Genomic DNA, 23,396 nt, shown 5'->3' with positions numbered 1-23,396 from the left:
ACAATGTTAACTAAAATGGTAAAATTTGGTTTTATTAGCTCTAAATGTCAACTTGGAGAGAAGCATTTAGGGAATTACTTTTGTTCCCTAGTTCAACAGTACCTCATCTTCAAAAGTTTTATAAATATTTAGATGACAGTAGAGAAGATACTTATCAAATACCTAACTCAAAAAGCTTAAAGAAATTTTGCAAAAAAAAACCCCACCAAGTTAATTTTTAGATGATCTTAACAGGAGGGAAAGATGGGCCTAATCTATTAAGATGAAACTTAAGGTGAAATATAATATTCTTCATTTGAGTTATAAACAACAACAACAAAAAAACCCTACACTGACAATATCAGAGAAAAAAAGATAATCTGACAGAACTCCATGGAAAACGATCTAGTGGATTAGGTGGCTACAAGCTCAATATTGATCTACAGTGCTGTTAAGGCATATTACTAGAAATTATGCTGCCAAATCACTAACCTATGATGGTCAGAAGTTGTGTGTTCTACTTTGAGAACCAATCTTTCAAATATATATAGACATAGCATACAACCACAGGAGATAATAAGGGTTTGGAAAAGTTAAATTATAAAAGGAACAGCTAATGGTATAGGGAATGTACAGTCTGGAAAAACAGGGCAAGAGAAGCAATGTTAGTAGTTTTTAAACAAATAAGGATTATACAGTAAGTCCCTTACATACGAATGAGTTCCATTCTGAGAATGCGTTTGTAAGTCCAATTTGTTCCTAAATCCAACAAAATTAGCCTAGGTACCAAACTAACACAATTGGCTATATAATACTGTACTGTAACAGGTTTATAATACTTTTCACACAAATAATACATAAAAAACAAACACAAAAATAAAGAAAACATTTAAAATCTTACAGTACAGTACCTTGAAAAGTACAGTTGTACAGTACAACAGCTGGCATACAGGGGCTGGCATCAAGTGAACAGGCAAGAAGCATTACTGACTGGAAGAGGGAGAGGAGGTGGGAGATGGCAGAGTTGAAGGATCGTCAGCAACAGGAGACGGAGGGCAAGCTGCAATTCCACTCAGACCTGACGTGGATGCCACAGGTCCTGGTTCCTTGCTGGATTTAATTCTATCTACCCTCTTGAAAAAACGATCCAGTGAGGTCTGGGTAGTAGCTCTTTTTTTCTCATTATAGATGACATGGTAGCACCGGATTGCATTCTGAATGGCTGCTGCAACCTTTGTATACCGTTCTACGTTCCGGTCCTGTGCCTCAAAAACTAACAGTGCCTCCTCAAATAAAGAAAATCCCCTTGCTATTTCCTGCGTCATGAATCTCTTCAGTTCTTCAGTTACTTCTTCCTCTTGTCTCTTCGTCCTTTCTCTGGGCCTCCAGTTCCATCAGGTCTTCATTAGTAAGCTCCTCGTGTTGCATAGCAAGGAATTCAATGAAGTCGTCCTCTTGCAGATCTAGTGCCAGCTATTCGCTGAGGGTTACTAAGTTGCTGAAGACCTCTTTGGACTCCTCATCCACCTTCTCAAATACATGAAAATTGTGAACACACTGTGGGCAAAGCTTCTTCCAAACCTCATTCATGGTGATGGCCATAACCTCACACCAAGCAAAGTCCGTATTTTTTATGACCTTGTAGATGTTACAGTCCTTCCAAAATTGCTGCAAGGTTGTTCCTGATCCGTCACTCACCTTTACTGCCTGATGAAAAGTGTGATGTAAATAATATTTCTTGAAAGTTGGTATAACTCCCTGGTCCATAGGTTGGATGATAAACATAGTATTTGGTGGCAGATGCACTACTTTGAGGTTGGGATGAAAGTTGTCCATGAATAGGGGGTGGCCCAGAGCACCCTCAAGCAGCAAAAGAATGTTGAATGGGATGTCCTTTGCCAAGCAATATTGCTCTACCTCCGGGATAAATTGGTGGGAAAACCAGTCCTGGAAAATGGTCTGTGTAAGTCAGGCTTTGGGGTTACTCTTCCAGAAAACAGGAAGAGAGCCCTTGGCTATGTGTTTAAGGGTTCTTGGGTTCTCTCAATGATAAAACTAAGAGAGGCTGCAGCTTCATATCGCCAGAAGCATTGCCTCCAAACAACAGTTAGCCTATTCTTTGCTGCTTTATAGCCTGACATCACCTTTTCCTCCTTACTGATGTAACTTCAGTCTGGCATCCTCTTCCAGTACAGTCCTGTCTCATCCACATTAAAAACCTGCTTGGGGGCTTCCCTGGTGGCGCAGTGGTAGAGAGTCTGCCTGCCGATGCAGGCAACATGGGTTCGTGCCCCGGTCCGGGAAGATCCTACATGCCGCGGAGTGGCTGGTCCCGTGAGCCATGGCCGCTGGGCCTGCGTGTCCGGAGCCTGTGCTCCGCAATGGTAAAGGCCACAGCAGTCAGAGGCCCACGTACCACAAAAAAAAAAAAAAAAAAAAAAAAACCTGCTTGGGTAAATACATGCCTTCATCAATAATTTCTCAAAGTGTTTCAGGAAATTCCTGAGCAGCTACCATATCTGCACTTGCTGCCTCGCCACTTACTTCTACGTTGTGAAGGTTGGCTCTAGCCTTGAACCGATAAAACCAGCCATGGCTGGCATTAAAAGGTGTGCCCTCTGATTCTTTGCCATGTTTCTTCTTCAAGTCTTCATAAAGGCTTTTAGCTTTCTCTTGAATCAGCATTAAGCTAAGCAGGACTCAGCGCTGATGCTGATCCTGCATCCACACACTGAGAAGTTTCTCCATCTCCTCCATCACTTTTCTATGCTTTTTCAATATTATTGTCGACATCTTTGGCACAGCCGACTTCACATGTCCGACCTTGTCCTTGTTCTTTAGAATTGTGCTGATGGTTGAACGATTCGTGTTATAAGAACAAGCGATGTCTACCATCTTTTCACCTTGCTCCACTCTCAATTATTTTCACTTTTGTTTCCATCCTTATCGCTTGGCTCTTCTTAGTAGTACCAGCTACATCACCGCTGCTTTTAGGCTTGCTTCCTGACATCCTGGGCTTGAAATAAGATACTGTACTACTGTACCCTATACAGTACTGTACAGTAGAGTACACAAAAGCACAACCACTTGTAGAGGATGTATACACGTGACAATGTACGCTAGACACTTGAACTAACTTACATGATTGGACATGCGAACGCACATTCACATTTTTGAGAGTTCACAACTTGAAGGTTCATAGGTAGGGGACTTACTGTAATGTAAGTATGAATTAGGGAATATAATTCTGTGTTTCTTCAGATGACAAAATTTAAGAGCAACACTCTCAGAAGTTACTGAGAAGACAAAGTGAGTTGATTTAAGAAAAACCTTCTAACCAAGTGTTATCCTACAGCGAAACAGGCTGCCTTCTAAGACAATTAGCTTCACATAGAAAAGTTCCAGCATAGGAGTGGCAACTACTTGCAGATACAATGTAATAAGGATTTTATACTATGTGGCAAATGGATTGGGTAATTTCTAAGGTCTATTCCAACTCAAAAAATCTGACTCTACCACTCTTAACAAGCAATAAAACAAGGTAAAGGAGGAATTAAAATGGGCATAAGAAATTTTAAGGCTCAAGACTAAAATTAGCAAAATCTTTTTTTCAAACTTACTTAGTATATTATAGATGAGTGCTTTTTCAGGCCTGCAAGCAGACATCGTGTGCCCTTTCAGTCAATTACAGAGCTGAAATTATGTTTGTGATCAAATCCTAGAAGGTCAAAATACCCTTACCACAATACTAATGGAAATTCTGTAGAGATGATTACTAATGAAAAGTACTAAAATACAAGCAACGATGATGAAATAACTTAGGAGAAAATCAGTAAACTTACCCCCATCAAAATCACAAAATACACCTATTCTTTCAGGAACAGTAACATCCAAGGCTTTGACTTTATTATTATGCTTTGCTGAAAATGTGTTTTGTAGCCAGTTGTTGACATGGATACACCAACTAGTGTTTGTCTTTCCTAATTGGTCAAATTTCCCCAAAGTCTTGTATGCTACTCCCACACTGTAGGATTTACAATCCTTCTGGGCCTTGACCTCCCAGTAATGTTGTCCACTTTCAATAGCAGTGTCTCCTACAAAAGATCAGAAGGTAAATTTGACTCTTACCTCTTCCTTATGAGTCACAGAGTTTTACCTATATCTTGTCCCACAAAATGGCACAAAAAATCTGATTCAGGAGAAAAATCATGCTAACACACAGACACTAACTGCAGAGTATCTACTATAATGACTTGTACATTTACTGTTAGCTTTTCTGAATATAAAAGGCTTCTTTTATATTCTTTTCTTCCTTACTATCCCCTCAAGAGTTATAAATGTGAAGCACTATGTAAACTGAAGCAGAATTTAAAACATATAAATAAAAAGACAATTTGAAAACCCACCAAAGTAATTAAGCTTCAAGAGGGAGAAACTTTGGCAACGATTCATTCAATACACAGGCAGCCACTCCACCACTGAGTGGAAAGTCCACCAATGTGACTATGATGCCTTTAATCTGAGATAATGAAGAACTATTATGTTTATCCTACCCAGCACTGTATATGATTCCCCAGTAAAACGATCTCTGCTGCCTCTTACTGCTGGTGGCCTGGAGCCTATGGATGTCCGTTTAGGGGATGGTGTACCACTTCTAGATAAACAGGAACAAAAAGAAAAACAAATATTCTATGTTGCACATGTTTCACAAACTAAAATTACAAATCAAGAAATGAACCTTTCTAAAGATTTCTAATCACGCTGCACAAATAGTAACATTTAATTTTATTTGAATTATTTATTATTAAACATATTTGTCAATTATAACACTTAAATGTAAGAAGTCATCAACATAAAGCATGCTAAAAACACTAATACCATGCAGACTGAGCAAGGCTTGTACAAAGAACATACAGTTGAAATATGAGACAATACAAAAAGGGAAAAAAAGAACTCAAGGGAAAAAAAAAGAACTCAAGAAAGATAATGGATTATAGCTTACATTTCTTGCAGTTAAATTTAAATGAAAAGCAAGTCTTATTTTGGTAGGAGAAATGCTTTATAATACTTGTTATTATCCTGTGCATGGATTTGGGTAATTGCTATTTTTCTTTTTAAGACTATTATAATCAAAACTAAATAATCGGGCTTCCCTGGTGGCGCAGTGGTTGAGAGTCCGCCTGCCAAGGCAGGGGACATGGGTTCGTGCCCGGGTCCGGGAAGATCCCGCATGCCGCGGAGCGGCTAGGCCCGTGAGCCATGGCAGCTGAGCCTGCGCGTCCGGAGCCCGTGCTCTGCAGCGGGAGAGGCCACGACAGTGAGAGGCCCACGTACCGCAAAAACAAACAAACAAACAGCAAAAACCTAAATAACCTTTTTTACAAGCAGTAGGTATTGGGTTAGCCAAAAGGTTCGTGCAGCATTTTTCCGTAAGATGGCTCTACTAGCGCTTAGTTGTCTTTAACTTCATTCGAAACAGTTTTGTTAGACTGTATTGTGACAGGTATCGTATCAGTGTGCATTTTAAAAAAAACTTATCAAAATCGGTGAATTTTTGTGTAGTCATTTTAATACTGAAGATGGAAGAAAAAAAGCAACATTTTCAGCATATTATGCCTTATTATTTCAAGAAAGATAAAAACGCAACTGAAATGCAAAAAAAGATTTGTGCAGTGTATGGAGAAGGTGCTGTGACTGATCAAACGTGTCAAAAGTCGTTTGCAAAGTTTCATGCTGGAGATTTCTCACTGGATAACGTGCCACGGTTGGGTAGGCCAGTTGAAGTTGATAGCAGTCAAATCGAGACATTAATTGAGAACAATCAACGACATGGGAGGTAGCCGAAATACTCAAAATATCCAAATCAAGCACTGAAAATCATTTGCATGAGCTCAGTTATGTTAATCGCTTTGATATTTGGGTTCCACATAAGTTAAGTGAAAAAAACCTTCTTCACCATATTTCTGCGTGTGATTCTCTAGTGAAACATAATGATAATGCTTCATTTTTAAAACAAATTGTGACGAGCAATTAAAAGTGGATACTGTTCAATAATGTGGAAGGGAAGAGATCATAGGGCAAGTGAAATGAACCACCACCAACCACACCACAGGCCAGTCTTCATCCAAAGAGGGTGATGTTGTGTATATTGTGGGATTGGAAGGGAGTTCTCTACGATGAGCTCCTTCCAGAAAACCAAACGATTAATTCCAACAAGTACTGCTCCCAGTTAGACCAACTGAAAGCAGCATTCGATGAAAAGTGTCCGGAATTAGTCAACAGAAAATGCATAATCTTCCATAAGTATAACGCAAGACTAAATGTTTCTTTGACGATCAGGCAAAAATTGCTAAAGCTTGGCTGGGAAGTTGATTCATCCGCCGTATTTACCAGACACTGCACCTTTGGATTTCCATTTATTTCGGTCTTTACAAAATTCTCTTAATGGAAAAAAATGTCAATTCCCTGGAAGACTGTAAAAGGCACCTGGAACAGTTCTTTGCTCAAAAAGATAAAAAGTTTTGGGAAGATGGAATTATGACATTGCCTGAAAAATGGCAGAAGGTAGTGGAACAAAATGGTGAATACATTGTTCAATAAAGTTCTGGGTGAAAATGAAAAATAGGTATTTTATTTTTACTTAAATACTGAAAGAAATTTTTGGCCAACCCAATGTTTTTGTTCTGTATCTTTTCTTCTTAAAAAGAAAAATAGCAATTACCCAAATCCAGGCACAGGATAATATCAAGTATTATAAAGCATTTCTTCTACTAAAATGGACAAGATGCAACCTGACCTCCCTTTATCAAATTATATGATACGGTAAACTGGACAGTATTCAGGCCTCTCACTAACTCCCCAAAACTCAAAATAGATCAAATCCCAAAGATGTTTAAAAAAATAACATTTCAATTATATCAAGTCACTGCATGCATAAAACAAAAAAAATTTATAACTTACCAGTAGTAAAGAAATAAATGGAAAGCATGGCAAAAAGAAAAACAGATGTAACTACTAAGAATGGCAGCTTAAATTTCAGAGAAAAATTAAATAAGGAGATGTCTTCCTTCGCAGCATTCTAGACTTCCAACCCTAAGTACATTTTTGCAAGAAGTACAACAGCTGTTATTGTCTTAAAGCAGCGGTCCCCAACCCTTCTGGCATCAGGGACCAGTTTCGTGGAAGACAATTTTTCCATGGACTGGGGGCAGGATGGTTCAGGTGGTAAGGCGAGCGATGGGGAGCGGCAGATGAAGCTTCGCTTGTTCACCTGCTGCTTACCTCCTGCCGTGCGCCCCTCCTCCCAAGACGACCGTTATCAGTCACAGCCAGGCCCGGGGCTTGGGGACCCCCTGTCTTAAAGCAAACATGATCCCATCCTTTAAAGACACCTCAGTCACTCAATTATCTGAATTAAGGCTCTTTGTTACCTCTACTCTGGATTGTTTTACCAGCTTCCCAGATGATCTCTCTGCTACCCAATTCATTTGTTCACTGTTATGAGATAAACCTGATTCTCCTACTTTAAAATCTTCAAGCACTTTCTTACTGCCTACAAACGACTTAGCTTGGCTTTTCAGGTTATTGTTGATCTGGGCCCACTGTGCTTTTCCAGCCTTCTCACCTCTGGAGAGCACTATCCAGCTAAATATAGTCACTCAAATGTTCCTTAAACTCAGGCAATCTGCTTCAGTGCCTTTTCCTTTCCTTGCTCCTTCTCTCACTGCAAGTCCAAACGCTACACATTCTTCCACTTATTTGAGAACCAACCTAAATACCATTTCACTAATGAAGGTTTCCCAGATCCTACCAGGCTAAATAACTTTTCTGAAGAGTCCAGCTCCAGGCCAAAATCCTATGTATGATCTTTCAGGCCCAACAAGAAGCAATTATAAATGCTTGCCTTCTCTATCCCAGACTTGGTGCAGAGCTAGTTCACTGCAGTTTCTAGAAGCAGCTGCAATACCCCCTGCAACCCCAAGCTCATATGCATGTCTGCATTCCTAGATTGGGCGCCTGTATTCAGAGGCCCCCTTACAGCAGGGGGCCCCCAGCTGAGACCCTTTCCAGCTGCCTCTTCAGAGACCTCCTTAAAGAGGGCAGGGGTCAGGGAGCAGTCTGAAGACATTTTTCTCCACTCTGCCTCAATACTTTTCTACTCCAAACCTTTCCCCCTCTCATTTCCTTGGCCTCAGGTCCATAAAACAATAGGAGAAGCCTTTTGTTTGGGCCTTCCTGGGCAGTGAGATGATCCTCAGATATTCACCATCTGCCATCTGCTCTCGTTTACCTAACCTTCACCCTGAGCCATTCTGTTGTGAAAAGTGGAACCCTGGGGGGAGCTAACACCCTTTCCTTTGTGGCCTCTTGCTTACACTATCACAGTAAGTGCATGAAGTCTTGATTGTTACTTTCAGTTTGGCTTATTGTCCTAACTGACCACTTCAACATGTGGCAGCTCAGGAAATCTTTCTTCCTCTAAACTCCCTGATTCACACATACTATTATACATAATCTCTATCTTGTATTATTGTTATTTATATATAGACATATATCTCATCTACATAAGTTAGGGCAAATTCCTTGAAGGCAGGGACAGTGTTTATCCCTATAAACTCCAAAATATCCAGCTGACATCCTGCAGTGAACAAATATTTATGTAAAGAATAAATGTATGTAACATTCCAGAAGTAGCCTACATAATAAAATACTCTTAAAAGGAGGGAAGAGAGAAAGAGAAATAACATGATGAAATTCTACATATAAGTAGTCTAAAAATCTCCAAATGACCAAATGAAACTTCACTGATTCTATTAAATCCAGCAGCACTTTACAATTTATAATATACTAACTATGAAATCATTTTCACCAATAATAAGCAACTAAACTAGAAAAAAGAAAAGATAATCTTGAAAAGAGAACACATTCTGGTTTCTGGGAAAGATATGGGGTATCTTCAAATTAGCACATTAGTACTTGTGCAATTTGAAGTGATTCATCTTTCTGGCACTGTCCTAATAACTTCAGTAATGACCTTTATTTTTTATCCTTGATGCTTCTGAAACTGCATGATTATTATAAAACATAGGACACTTCAAACCTGCCTCATGTCAAATATATATAAATGCAAAGCTTTAATGTTAGATATATTGAATACAGCACAACAAGAAAGGTGCCAAGTATAAGTAAATGCAGAAAAAAATCAGATAAAGGAAAATAATTCAAGGAAGACTTTAAAGCAGAGCTTATTGTTTTGTTATCGTATACAACATAATCCAAATAATATACAGCACATTATAATGCTGTAAATTCAAAACATAAGCCACCAATACAGACAGTCTACACAGACCAATATTTTAGCTTATGAAGGCTGCTGCAATGGCTTCTGCTTATTGGTTAAAGAAAAATGAAAGTTATTCAGCCAAGCTAGATATACTAAGTCCTAGAATTATACAGACATAGATCATCACCTTGTATGTTTCTTCAGTGAAGTAACATGGGCACTGTCAGATAAAAATAGGCAACTGTTAAGAGACTGCTTTACAACTTAAATTTAACAGTTTATATTAAAATTAGATCAAAAGCCTGCTGAGGAATTTCTTTTGATTCACTGTTTAACTCACAGTGATTACCTTATTTTAGTTTGAGCAAAATTTATCTCTGTTTAAAGAGGCCCCCATACTTTGAGACTATCTAATTAAGTCCTACAATAACAAAAGGTCCCAAGCTTGCCTCTTTGTTCATAAGGCTGCTGATCAGGGGCTAGACACTGGGACTGTACATGGTAATAGTTGTCATTCACTGCAGACCTTCGGGTAAGACAGGTGATCTATAAGTCTAAAATTCAGGAACTATTGCTAGGAATTTCTCTCTAAGCAGTTCAAACTGCTGTAGATGTAACTTTAAAGAAATGGAATACTGAAATAAAAGGTGTAAGTAAGAAGAGGATTAGGAAAGAAACTAAAAAAAAGTAATGAAAAATGTTAATGACAAATTCAAGTACTGATAATATTATATTCTTCACTTTGGTGTTACTAATAAGAATTTTTTTTAACATCTTTATTGGAGTATAATTGCTTTACAATGGTGTGTTAGTTTCTACTTTATAACAAAGTGAATCAGCTATACATATACATATATCCCCATATCTCCTCCCTCTTGTGTCTCCCTCCCACCCTCCGTATCCCACCCCTCTAGGTGGTCACAAAGCACCAAGCTGATCTCCCTGTGCTATGCAGCTGCTTCCCACTAGCTAGCTATTTTACATTTGGTAGTGTATATATGTCCATGCCACTCTCTCACTTCGTCCCAGCTTACCCTTCCCAAGAATTTCATTTTAAGTTACTGTCAAGTAAGAATCAATGTACAAGCATTTTATTCAGATAACAGATTTAATAAACTAGCTTACCTGCCCTTGTTCTCTTTTCCTTTAATTTTGCTGTCTTGACCTTTTCCTCCAGTAGGATCCCACTCTACACAGGTATCTTCAACTCTCAGGTTCAAATGGGAGGATGAGTTATCCAAACTGAAGTTAAGTGCTAACCAAAACAATATTTCAATTTTTTTTAATGTAGCATATCTCTAGTTTCTGAGGCACAACCATCATCACATTGTTTTCCTACTCAATGGATTTAACACTGTATATATAGAATAAAGTTCCAATTCTTAATCCTAAAATTTAAAGTCGACAACAATAAAGCCGTAATCTACAAATTCCTACTCTATTTCCCATTATTCTCCTCTATATATCTATCCTGTACTCCAACCAAATACAACGTACTTTCATGGCCACTGGTCTTTCTGCTATTCCTTCTGCTGAAATCAATAGCCTCAATTTCCTATTATTAGAGCATCAGCTGATTGTTATGGCTAAATAGGAAGAGGAGCTGGTAGAATTAAGGATGAGGAGAAAGTGATGTGGTGTAAAAAATTATAGAACCTGGCACACACACATTTTCTCTTATGCTCTAACACTTAATAATTTCATACTTAAACTCTTAGTAGTTTCAAAATAAGGCAAGTACAGAGAAACAGGCCATGATGGCAGAAGTAAGGGAACTAACCCAGCTAATAGAGCTAAAGATGATATACATGGCAAAGAACAGACTGGGGAGAGGGGTTACTTAAATGAAATCAAATTTTAAAAATCCAAAACAAAACTATGCTTTTCAAATTATTTGGTATCAGGGGAACTATCTGTACTATTCACAAGACTTACTCAGAACTGCTAATTTAGGAAATCAGGGTAACACAGTATTACCTTCTCCCTTTGGATACTGAGGGTTAATCATTGAAATGTATTGATTCACAGCTGAGTAATGCACAGTCCTTCCTATTTAATATGCAATTTCTAGAAACTGAGTCTTAAGCAAGGTATTATCTACTACTTAGTTACCAATAAATCTGCTTATTAGTTATACTTCCCTCCAAAAGTTGAAATTTCTGGTAAGTACTCACTGAAGAAATATTCCTTTACAATACCCCATTTCACTTAAGGATAATATGTGATTTAGCTAAGGTTTCAGTGTGTCTGTGAAATATACATCATCAAACAACAAAATATTCATATAGAGAGCCTAGTGCTTACCTAGTGAATCAAGAATCCTTTTATACTCTACTGTTTCGTAAAGAGCACTTTAATTTTACCTATGCATCTGACCTATTGCTCAGTGTATTTTAAATATTCTAAATACAAATCTACTGACCATAACCACTTTTAGAAAATGTCATACTAAAGGCAAAAAAGTTAATAGCTTTCAAAATCTGCATGTAAACAGATAAGAGCTTACTGAAAGATGAAATAATGCAGCTTTTCAGTAAAAATGGAAACAGAATTCCTCAACAGGTGGGTTGCTAAAAAGTTAGGATTAAGCAAAACTGAGACCCTGTATTACCAAGAATGAACTGCCTTACGAAAACAGGGTTAACCTCTATGTTAGTTATTAGTTAATACATGTGAGGGCATCTGCATTTTTGAGAGAAAGAAAAATTGGATATAACTCTAAGGTGCCATCACTCTCAGCTGCCTGTTAAAATCCTAAGGGAAGAAACAAATCTTAAAGCTATTCCCTGTGTTTGATGATGGAGAGATGAGTAGAGTCAAGGGTGGCAAAAACAGGTATCACCCCCAAGCCGCTTGAGACCAAATTTATCAAATACCACAGCACCCAAACAGAAAAGCATGGGTTCCAGTCCCAGGGGTGCAACCTTTTATCTCTTTTTTGGACACTGTCCCTTTATGGGGCCTCAACTAAATCACAGAGGCTCTCTAAGGTAAGAGGGATAATACCATGCAGTTTAAAAGCAAATAAAAGACTGGCCTCAAAAGTGAGGTCTCGGGCCTCCCTGGTGGCGCAGTGGTTGAGAGTCCGCCTGCCGATGCAGGGGATACGGGTTCGTGCCCCGGTCTGGGAGGATCCCATATGCCGCGGAGCGGCTGGGCCCGTGAGCCATGGCCGCTGGGCCTGCGCATCCGGAGCCTGTGCTCCGCAACGGGAGAGGCCACAACAGTGAGAGGCCCGCATACCGCAAAAAAAAAAAAAAAAAAAGTGAGGTCTCAAATTTTAGTCCTGTCTCTCATATAAGCCCTGTAATATAGCCAGATATTAGCTTCCATATCTTTAAAAGTGTGAAAACAAAGTACCAAAAAAATTAGAACACAGACACAGATATGTTTCATGTGTTTAGTTTGTGTTGGTGGCTGCTTTCTAGGCACTGTAAAATTATATCATAGACACTAATATTTGAGGTTAGAAAGTAATTGGTGATTAATATCACATCATTTACCTTTACAAGGAAGTAAGGGATAATGTACTTTAAAAATTCTGGTCATAAGAAATATTATTCATCACTTTTGACAATTCCAATAACAGAAGAAATAGAGTCACATACAACTGGAGAGACAGATATTAACAATGTTCACTATTTTCCACACCAAGCACCACAAGTGGCAGGATATGAAGCTTTGGTGGCCTCAACTATTAAATCTCCATCTCTCTCCCTTTCCCTCCAGTTCTTTGCTCATATACTTATTTCTACTGGTTGGTCAAAAAGGGCTGCAACAAGTCAAAAAATTAGTAAACAACTGTTTAACAAAGCATTTAAAAAATCTGACTTTTCTCTGGAGCTCCTGTTGTCATTAGTGGCCACTCCAGTGGTATGGAATAACACTAGAAAACCTGTGACCCATAGTTTCTTAAGAGATAATTTTACTCTGAGTCTCCCAGAAGGTCCCAGAAGATTCAGTGGGCCGCAGCGTTTAGTATCAGTCTAACCCAACCCCAGGGGGTTTACCCCCGCAGAGAGAACTGCTCAAAAGGACTAGAATCAACTTAGTCTTTCCCTACAAACCCTAAGACCAAGAATTTGACTGGTAAAATCTAGACATTGCTAACAGGAGCAGACAGCCCAGCTCCAAGGAAGCTACAAGCCAGTTATTCATTTTCCTGAATCTATGGAATTTGAATGGAAATGTACAATTCACCACATTTAGGCCCAAGTTTGGTCACTAAACATAAAAAGTAAATGAGAAGGAACAAAAGAAATAAAAAACATATAATATTCTTGAGGGAGGATATTAATAATAACGCAATTTTACCTGACAAGGGCTAAAATCAGTTCAAGTTATGTAGGAAGGATTATCTGCCTGTAAATATGACTATTAGTGAAATGGTAAAAATCTCTAAAGAAACCACAGTATCATCTCAGTTTGTTAACAAGTAATTCTAAGTAATTGCATTTCTTGGCTAAGTTATCTGTAGTTCTCAAATAAAAACATTTGCTAATCCAAATTACTTCGACTTAGTTTTGTTTCTTTTAATCTTTCTGATGCAAACATATTCTTATGAGTTTGTCTTGTCAATAACTTATGAACCTCATATCTTGTTATATTCTAATATGATATTTTTATATCAGCCTCCAAATCATATCAAACTTCTGGCATTCAAACCCTATTTAAATGCTGTATGAACTAGAGGTCAGTGGAACACTCTAAGGCCCAACTATCTAACAACAATGTGTAGAATCTGATTCTGGAAGTAAACTGAGTCAATGATCACCTCACAACTGGAAAGACCTCTAGCACTGTGGCCTTCAAATTGGTAAATACCTGAAAAATCTTCTGTGTTTAAATATGTTATTCTACAATAAATCCAAACTGTTCTCAGAGACTAGAAGCACTTACATTCCAGGCCCACAATAAGGGCTGGCACAGAACTTGTAAATCGATTCTTATTCACAACTTTCCAAGCTAGTTCTAGGAAAAGACTTTAACTTCACTTTCTTCACCTGCAAAATGGATATCAATAATATCTATTTTACTGATCTCTCAAGATGGTTTCAATGATCAAATGAAGACTTGTGAGCTTTGTAAACATTAATAAACTATATAAATGTTAATTTCTACAATAAGATTTTAGAAAACAAAAAGAACCTGAACTAAACTGAATATATACTTCCCCATTATTGAGTCACAATCCATTCTCTGGGAAAACTCTGGGCAAACTTCAATCATGCGAATGTATTTATACTAGACTGAAATTTGTAAAGTAAGTATGCATGAGAGAACATCATCAGTCTATTTTACCCATCTGAATACCATGGTAAAAGAAAAACTAATGAAACCACTACTGTAGTCCTAATTTTCCCATCTTAAAATTCCTCCTGCTGAGAATTCCTTTGCGGGGGGGTGGGGGGGGAAGGGGGGGATCAAGGTGGGGAAGGAAGGCAACTATACATGAAATGTTTCCTGTCACAAAGTCTGGAATAATTACTGATGTCAAGTTCTGTTTCATGCCGTACAAGTAGCTACTGATCTTACCTTTGGTCTCTAGAGTCACTGGATCAGAATACTCTCCAGCCACAGCCTTGTTACAAGCCCGCACTCTGAAGTTCATATACTTTGAATCAAACTTTAGGCCTGAAAAAATGAAAAATGGCTTTCAGATATGAAAAGTAAAGGAATCTACTCCAAAAGTATGAGTATGAACCTTCAAACAGACATTTTTCCCTCCCTGGAACTATCTTTTTACTCAGGAAGGGTACAAATTTATGTTAAAAGGGTGATAATGCCTGAAATAAGAGAAATCATGATTTATCTATTATTTTCTTCAAAATAAATTATACAGTTTATCACTGGGCTTTTTGAACCTAGCAATAAAAAGATACTCTCAAGCCTCATTATAAGTAAGGTTTCATTCATGGAGAGACACTACAGTTTAAAATAACATATTCAATTTCTGGAAAGTAGACACTATAGAATTTTTATATTTATGACACATTGTTTCATACGTGAAAAATGAATTTAAAGAGAAAGTGAAGCATAAGGATTAATAGCAAAACTTTGAAGTCAGTCAGGTCTAGATTAAAATCTCAATCCAAAAATTACTAGCTATGGGACCTTCAACAACTTGACGGAGCCACAGTTTTGTATCTGTTAAAACAGAAAAGAGAAAACCAACCTCTTCACCATAAAGACTAAATGAGATGTATTGTACTGATTAAACGAGATGTAGTGTGTAACACACTTCAGCCCAGCTCCTGACAAATGGTAAGTGCTCAGTAATGGTAACGTTACTAATGTTACTGCTCACATAAAACAAATATTGAACAACCCAGGCAACATTTGGCCATTTCAAATACCCAAAGTCCCCTATACATGGAGATATGTTTTTAAAGACTATCAAAAGGCCAACACACAAATTTCTAATACCAAGTCACAGCTTAACTTTAAGTATTATCGTGAAGGTTAACTTTAAGTATTATTGTGAAGGTTATCAAAAAAGGGTAAAGGCAAGTCTTTACAGTATCACTGAAATGCGGGGTAGTGTATACATCTAGAAAATTGACAGCTTTTTTTATCGTTAGAAAACCAAGGTAAAAATAAAATGTCACTCTGAAATACAGTTTCCAGAACATCCCTTCATGTTTGTTTTAAATATACTGTTTTACCAGATTGCAAATATCCAGAAGTAATTAAAATGAAGGTTTTCTTGATATTTTAAGAGAAATTCATTTCCATAATAAATATACAAAAAGTCAGTTTGGCTAAAGAAACTTAATAACTTCATCTTTTAATGTAATTCAAAATATTTTTCACAATTACATCTATCTTCCAAGAATGAGATTCATGAAATGCAGTCATCTTACCTGATAGTGTATATTCAGTGCCCTTAATATTATCAATTATCTCCCAGCATCGCTCATCCTTTACACGTGGAAGTCCATCAAAATTAGTTTTCCTATATTCCAGTATAAAATGATCAATCTTATTATCTTCTTCTGGCATTCTCCAAGCTACTGTTACAGAATTGTCAGCCACCAAACACTCTACTGGATCTATCTCTGGAGCTTTGGGGACTGAAAAAAAAAAAAAAAGCTCATTTCTCACTATAGTACTAATCCAGTATTTATGTTTGTCGTTCAAATTATGCTTTTCATGTCGTTTTTAAACTGTTCAATTGAATCAGGCTAAGAGAAGGGATACCTTATAAATGCAAAATAACCATTTTTCATAGCTCTGTTTTAAAATTCATATTTCAAAGTTTTTCATAGACTTATTCAAAGTATAGTAAAACCCTAGTTAGCAAAAAGCAATTCAAACATGCTAAGAATAAACAATCAAGAATGATTTGTTACTTCTCAACGTTTTTAATCTGCTATTTTAAACAGCTGGAGAATATAAATTAAATCATTATTGACAAAATAAAATAACTTGCTTTGAATCCAAAGATTAAAATAATTCAAGGTATTTTCAATGTGTTTAAAAAACCTAGTTTATAAAATAACTGTAATTTCTCAACACTGAACAAAAATGAACTCCGCAACCCCACAAAATATTTAAGAATTTTTAAATGTTTCTCCAAAGAGTTCTATGATTCATTAAAACAAACTGAGGTAAATGAATCACAATTAACATGAATGAACATTAATCAATTTCTTTTCCATGAAAGAGGTTTTCCATAGCTCCTCAACATTAACAGATGTTCCATTTAAATAGCAGGCTAACTGGAGAATGTGGTCCTCCAATGATACAGATGTGTCTGAAATGTGTGAAACTGTGCAAGTATTGTTTTTAAACCTTTTGTTGCTAAAAAAAAGTTTAAAAAGATTTACTCCAAGTATGTAAGGTTGGTTCAACATTCTAAACTAGTTAATGTAAACTATCACATCAGTAGAAGAAAAATCAGATGATCAGAAGAAAAATTACATGATCATATCAATAGATGGAGAAAAAAATATTTTACAAAATCCAACATTCACTCATGACAAAAGCTCTCAGTAAACTAGGGAACTTTACTTGATAAAGAACATCTACAAAAATACCTAAAGTTAACATTAATGTTGAGAAAGTAGCTACTTTTCCCCTAAGGCAATGACATCCCCTCTCTCCACTCCTACTCAACACGGTACTGGAAGTTCTAGCTAAATGCTATTAAGACAAGGAAAAGAAGTAAAACATATACAAATTAGGAAGGAAGAAATAAAACTGTCTTTATTTGCTGATGACACGATTGTCTATGTAGAAAATCTCAAAGAATCAACAGAAAAATTCCTGGAACTAACAAGCTTATAGCAAGGCTGCAGGATACAAGGGATGAACAGGGCAGAGTACAAGGGAATTTTAGGGCAGTGAAACTATTCTGTATGATAAGGCAGTGGTGGATACATGACATGATACATTTATCAAAAGCCACAGAACTGTATAACACAGAGTGAACCCTAATGTAAACTGTGGACTTTAGCTAATAATAATTTATCAATTACTACAAAAGTACTACACTAATGCAAGACATTAATAACCGTGGAAACTGTATGTAGGGGAGGAGGGGAAGTATATGGTAACTCTCTGTATTACCTGTTCAATTTTCCATAAACCTAAACTTGTTCTAAAAAACAAAGTATTAATTTTTTAAAAAACTATAACAATAAGAAAAAGGAATTCTATACATGAAAATTCAAAGCAATGTGAGACCTAACAAATAACAAAGTAAACCAAATATCTTAGATACAATAATCAAGACCAAGATGAAAGGAATTTGATACACATTTTAAATCTTCAAGCCTAACTAGTAAGAAAGGGAGGAAAGGAGAGAGGTGGAACAATTGATCTCCATTAGCTATAGTCTTCAAAGTTGAACTACTGCACGTATGTAATTGTACAATAAATACTTGGAATCTGATATATCTTATCAGTAAGACAACAGACAAAGAAATATTTATCATTTCTCATTATGATTAATTTCCTTCATCTGTCTGCAGGGGTTTCGTCCCTATAATACATTACAGTTAGTCTCTTGTTACTGGAATATAAGCAATACAGACTACTATTCATTGTTATGGGAAGAGATACAGGCATTCATAAATTTAATATGCTGTGCAGCGCCTACATGTGAGGAAATGTAATGGTCTATGGCATGTAGTAATTTTATAGTTTTGCTGAGTTAAAACCTGTACTGAATGTCCCAAGAGGCTTGTATACAGAGAGAATCACTTAATTTGTAAGTGGATCCAGCTAACTCCCCACTATCTATCTCCCAAATTCAGCTACCATTCCAGTAAGAATGTACTGGCAAGAAGATTCTTCTTTCTTGTGAATAATGGCCCCAGAAGAAAGCAAACTTGGGAGGGAAAAAGAAAATTTAGATAATTTAAGAGTGGTATGTCAAATATTCTGTAATAACCTATATGGGAAAAGAATCTGAAAAAATGGATATATGCGTATGGGTAACTGAATCACTTTGCTTTACACCTGAAACTAACACAACACTGTAAATCAACCATACTCCAATATAAAATAAAAATTAAATTTTAAAAAAAGAGTGGTAGGTCAAATTAAGAGTGACTTGGATCTGATATGTAGGAAGTTCAACCAATATTCTAAACAGAAGTAAGAGAAGAGTTTCAACAAATGTGGGATAAAAGTTCAGGGGAAGATGAATGTTCGTAAACTTGTAATATAAAAGTATTAGGAAAGGCAGAACTCTCTTTAGAAATGAGAATGGAAAGCAATTCACAGCAACTTCCATAAAGCAACAGTTAAATTGTGTGGACACTGGTGTAAGAATTCTGCTAATGTTTTTCTCTGCATGTGAATGTAAAAGGACAACTGACATCAACACTGCCACAAACATGTTTCTCTTCTTGGCCGCAGAGGCTCAGAAAGGATATAAACTCTAAGTTTCAATGTATAAATAATGGCTTAGAGCAGAAGAAGATGACTGTAATTATTATCATCCATCATCACTTATAATTTTCAGACTCAGATAAGTCCAAAACTCATTACTATACATAATTCAGTATAGAGTTGATTTTTGCAGTGTTTACAGAAGGAATTATTAAGGGATGAAGGTATTCATTTTTAAGTTAATCTGATTGGATCTTATAGGAAATCTTTATGCTACAGCAGAATGCAAAAAATTAGTAATATGAATTCACCTTTCATAAATTTTAACAACCTATTATACCTTCCTTCAGGATGAAACTCCTCCACAAAAGGATTTCTTGCTTTTCATTATACCTCATTCCTTCAGACTGTCTTAACAGTTTGCAAAAGAGGAAATCCTAACTGTGCATGCAATCTACTTGACTGTACAGCAGACATGGCCTTGGGTTGTTAAGCCATCACTGAAAATCCAAGAGAAGGAAAGTAATGGTGAGAAGACTTCTTTTTTAGTAGTTTTTTTAAAAATCAAACTACTACTACTCATGTGTATATTCATAATCTACCACTCCTGACTCTCCTTCTGAATTGAGTAGTAGTGTGAATGAAAATATAATGGTTAGGAATTCTGAAAGGCCAATTTACAGATAGGTATCCACTGACAAGTATGTATACTTCCTTCCTCTACAACTATGATTCCTTCTCTCATCTTTTCCTTCTCTAAACTCCTCTAGAACTTCTGATCTATACCACACAAGTTAATACTTCACTTGTACTACGATTACTAGTTCCATTATAGTTTCATGACCACTAACTTTGTCTTTCCAATCATATTCTAAAGTCCTGGACCAAATCTTCAGAGAAGAAAAGAATGGTTTCATATGATCAACATTCTCTACTCAAAAACAGCTAACCTCCAAAAACCATAAACCTGTAAGTAAAACACTTCACTTTCAAGAGATTTCCTGATCCCCCAAATCACCAAGTCCAAATTGTTTTAGCTATCAACTTAACCACATTACTTGATGTTAGTAAAAAGAGAATAATAACCAAAAGGTCCTTAACTGGCTCTTTCACACCTGTGGACAATAACTTGGGACTCAATTTCAAATGGTTCTGACTGCTGGAATACCCTCACACTAATACTCTAATAAACCAATGTTAACACATTATTACTGGAAATAAAATTCCATCTGAACCAGCAGCAACCACCACAATAATGGTAATAATAACCGTTAACATTCACTGCATATTAACTATGTGCCTGGTACTATTTCAAGTGTTTTAGAGGTCTCAATTCACTTAATCCTTATAAAAACCCCAAAAGGATAACATCACATTTTAAAGATGAAGAAAATGAGGGAGAGTTAAATAACTTGTTAAGGCTACACAGCAAGTAAGTGGTAGCCAGGATGCAAATCTAGAAGTCTGGCCCCACGACTCACTGTGAACCACCATGGCATATTGCTTCTCTCTGCCAAACTAGCAACAAAAGGTATCCCTTTCTGGGATTCTTAAAATGGAATCTTTACTATCAGTAAAATAATTCTCTAAAAATAAAGACTAGCAAATTCAGTTATTCCTTAGCTGAATGAAGAAAAAAAAAATCACACTATACTTCCTTAATATTTACATTCTAATGTTCATTACAGAAAAATCTTGAAGGAAAAAAAAAGGTTTTATAAATAACTTTATATGTAATATATGTACTAACTTACCTGGCAAAAACTTCAAAGTTTGCAATATCTGTCTTTCCTGAGAAAAATCCACCATTAAATGAGTCATGTTGTCACTGACCTTTGGTTTCAAAGAAAGGCGAAAAGCTGAAGCCATTGTCACTCTACAGAAAACACAAACATAAACATTCTTTTAAAAATAAAAGAATGGGAAGTATCATATCATTTTTAACTTATAAAATGAACAGATAGAACTTACTTCACTCTAGTGATTTCAGAAGCTATTAACAAAGGTAACAAAACTAAATAGAAATTTGCTTTTAGATCTTTTGAAAATTAACTTAATAAAAAACTGTAAAATGTTTTTAAATTTAAAGACATTTAAGATAACCTTTAAAGAACTTTCCTCCAGCCAGTTTTATAAAATTGCATAAAATTACAAATACCTCAAGAGACAAATATCCAAGATAAATCATCTTTAACAGACCCAACAGTCATCTGAACCTCTGTACACTCAATCTGATTTCCTGATGCCAGCCTCACTCCTTTTCATATGCCAAATAATGAACTGTAAATATACCCTGATTCAAACATTCTGCCTAGTTGTCACAGCTATTCCATGTGTCCTTAAATAAAAGTAGAGGTACACTGACCAAATACTGCATAGCTTGGTAGCTGCTATAGGCCATGGATGAGAAAGGAGAGAAGTAATATTACTATTTTGAATACCATGCTAGTAGGTATCATTCTGATCTATCAACATCAGCTGAATGGAAGGAGACAAGAAGAAACAGCCCTGCGAAACCATATGCCATGGAAATAATAGAAACTCAATAAATATATTTTAGATGAATGTGGTAGACAAAACAAAAAAAGAAAGAAGCCATATCAGACATCATTTTACCCAAAGCAGGGGGAAACTGTTCTGTCAATTAAAACTAGAGATTAAAAGAAATTCTCATATTCTATTCATTTGTTATTTTATCTCAAATTTCAATTTTTCATATTAGAGTAGATTTCCACATGTATCACAAAGTAACTCTCCTTATTATCTTTGGTCAAAGAATGACACAAAAATGCTATCCATGAATGTTGTCCTCCTAGTACAGAATTTGGCAGAGGAAGTAAATAGAGCTGCAGGAACAAAGGGAATACCAGGCCTAGTCATTCAGATCTACCAAACTACCCTAAAGATCAATGGTATGAAAGGTATCAAAAATGTTGCTGTATTCAGTTACTTGGGGATGAAAAATGTCACACTGTTGCTGTATTCAGTCATTTTCTTTCATCTTAAAACTAGGAAAGTAGTCACTTTAGTAGCAATAAAGAGTGAACAACAGCTGATCTATTTATCAAGAAGAAAGTGCTATGAAAAAATGCTCATCATTGCTAATTATTAGAGAAATGCAAATCAAAACTACAATGAGGCACCACCTCACACTGGTCAGAATAGCCATCATTAAAAGTCTACAAATAACGAGTGCTAGAGAGGGTGTGCAGAAAAGGGAACCCTCCTACACTGCTGGTGGTAATGTAAATTAAATTGGTGCAGCCACTATGGAGAACAGTATAGAGGTTCCTCAAAAAACTAGAGTTGCCATATGATTCAGCAATTTTGCTCCTGGGCATGTATCTGGACAAAACTATAATTCAAAAAGATACGTGCACCCCTATGTTCATGGCAGCACTATTCACAATAGCCAAGTCTTGGAAACAACCTAAATGTCCATTGACCAATGAAAGAATAAAGACGATATGGTACATATATGCAATGGAATACTACTCAGACATAAAAAAAGAACGAAATAATGCCATTTGCAGCAACATGGATGGAACTAGAGATTATCATACTAAGCAAAGTCAGAGAGAAAAAAACACCGTATGATAACACTTATATGTGGAATCTAAAATATGACACAAATGAACTTACCTACAACACAGAAACAGATACACAGACAGAGAACAGACTTGTGGTTGTCAAGTGGGAGAAGGGGTTGTGGAGGGATGGAGTGGGAATTCGGGGTTAGCAGATACAAACTATTATATATATCAATAGAATGCATAAACAACAAGGTCCTACTGTATAGCACAGGAACTACCTTCAATATCCTGTGATAAATCATAACGGAAAAGAATATAAAAAAGAATGTATATATATGTATAACTGAATCACTTTGCTGCACAGCAGAAATTAACACATTGTAAATCAACAATACTTTAATTAAGAAAAAAAGGAAGTGCTATACTAAAAAACAATTTATGGAGAAGGGAACTCACACTTAACTGAATGCCAAGTATAATGCTGAGCATTTCACACATTATTACTTTAAGCTCTTGGTTCTCAATAATAAAATTTCAGATTGCATCAATAAGAAGTTAGGAACAAAGGCTAAATCTTACATATGTTGTTCTTGACAGTCCCAAGTACCTTTTGATTTAAAGACTTCTTAAAGAGCTATATTCAGGTAGGTACTTGGTAAATGCCCACTGAATCAATGAACAGGTTTGAACTTACTTGGTTGCTTCTAAACCTGATGATTTAAAAGTTTGTTGAGAACTGTTGAGAAAAATATCTGAAAGTA

General features: G+C 36.3%; 1 protein-coding gene across 6 annotated transcripts in view; it reads right to left on the bottom strand.

Moving 5' to 3' along the window:
* Positions 1–23,396, bottom strand: part of FSD1L (fibronectin type III and SPRY domain containing 1 like) — a 66,349-nt gene that overhangs the window by 7,616 nt on the left and 35,337 nt on the right. For 2 of the 6 annotated variants that reach the window (XM_082619828.1, XM_082619826.1), the window contains 7 exons: positions 20,857–20,978; positions 16,126–16,335; positions 14,798–14,896; positions 10,388–10,517; positions 9,450–9,482; positions 4,533–4,633; positions 3,822–4,073 (listed from right to left, as the gene is read on the bottom strand). In XM_082619828.1, coding sequence (XP_082475954.1) covers positions 3,822–4,073; positions 4,533–4,633; positions 9,450–9,482; positions 10,388–10,517; positions 14,798–14,896; positions 16,126–16,335; positions 20,857–20,978 — 947 coding nt within the window. The remainder of the gene's footprint in view (positions 1–3,821; positions 4,074–4,532; positions 4,634–9,449; positions 9,483–10,387; positions 10,518–14,797; positions 14,897–16,125; positions 16,336–20,856; positions 20,979–23,396) is intronic. The other 4 variants (XM_082619823.1, XM_082619825.1, XM_082619824.1 and 1 more) reach the window with 3 other exon arrangements.

This window comes from Mesoplodon mirus (genome assembly GCF_964341445.2).
Source record: "Mesoplodon mirus genome assembly, chromosome: 1".
Classification (NCBI taxonomy): domain Eukaryota; kingdom Metazoa; phylum Chordata; class Mammalia; order Artiodactyla; family Ziphiidae; genus Mesoplodon; species Mesoplodon mirus.
This window is presented reverse-complemented; position numbering and strand designations above follow the sequence as displayed.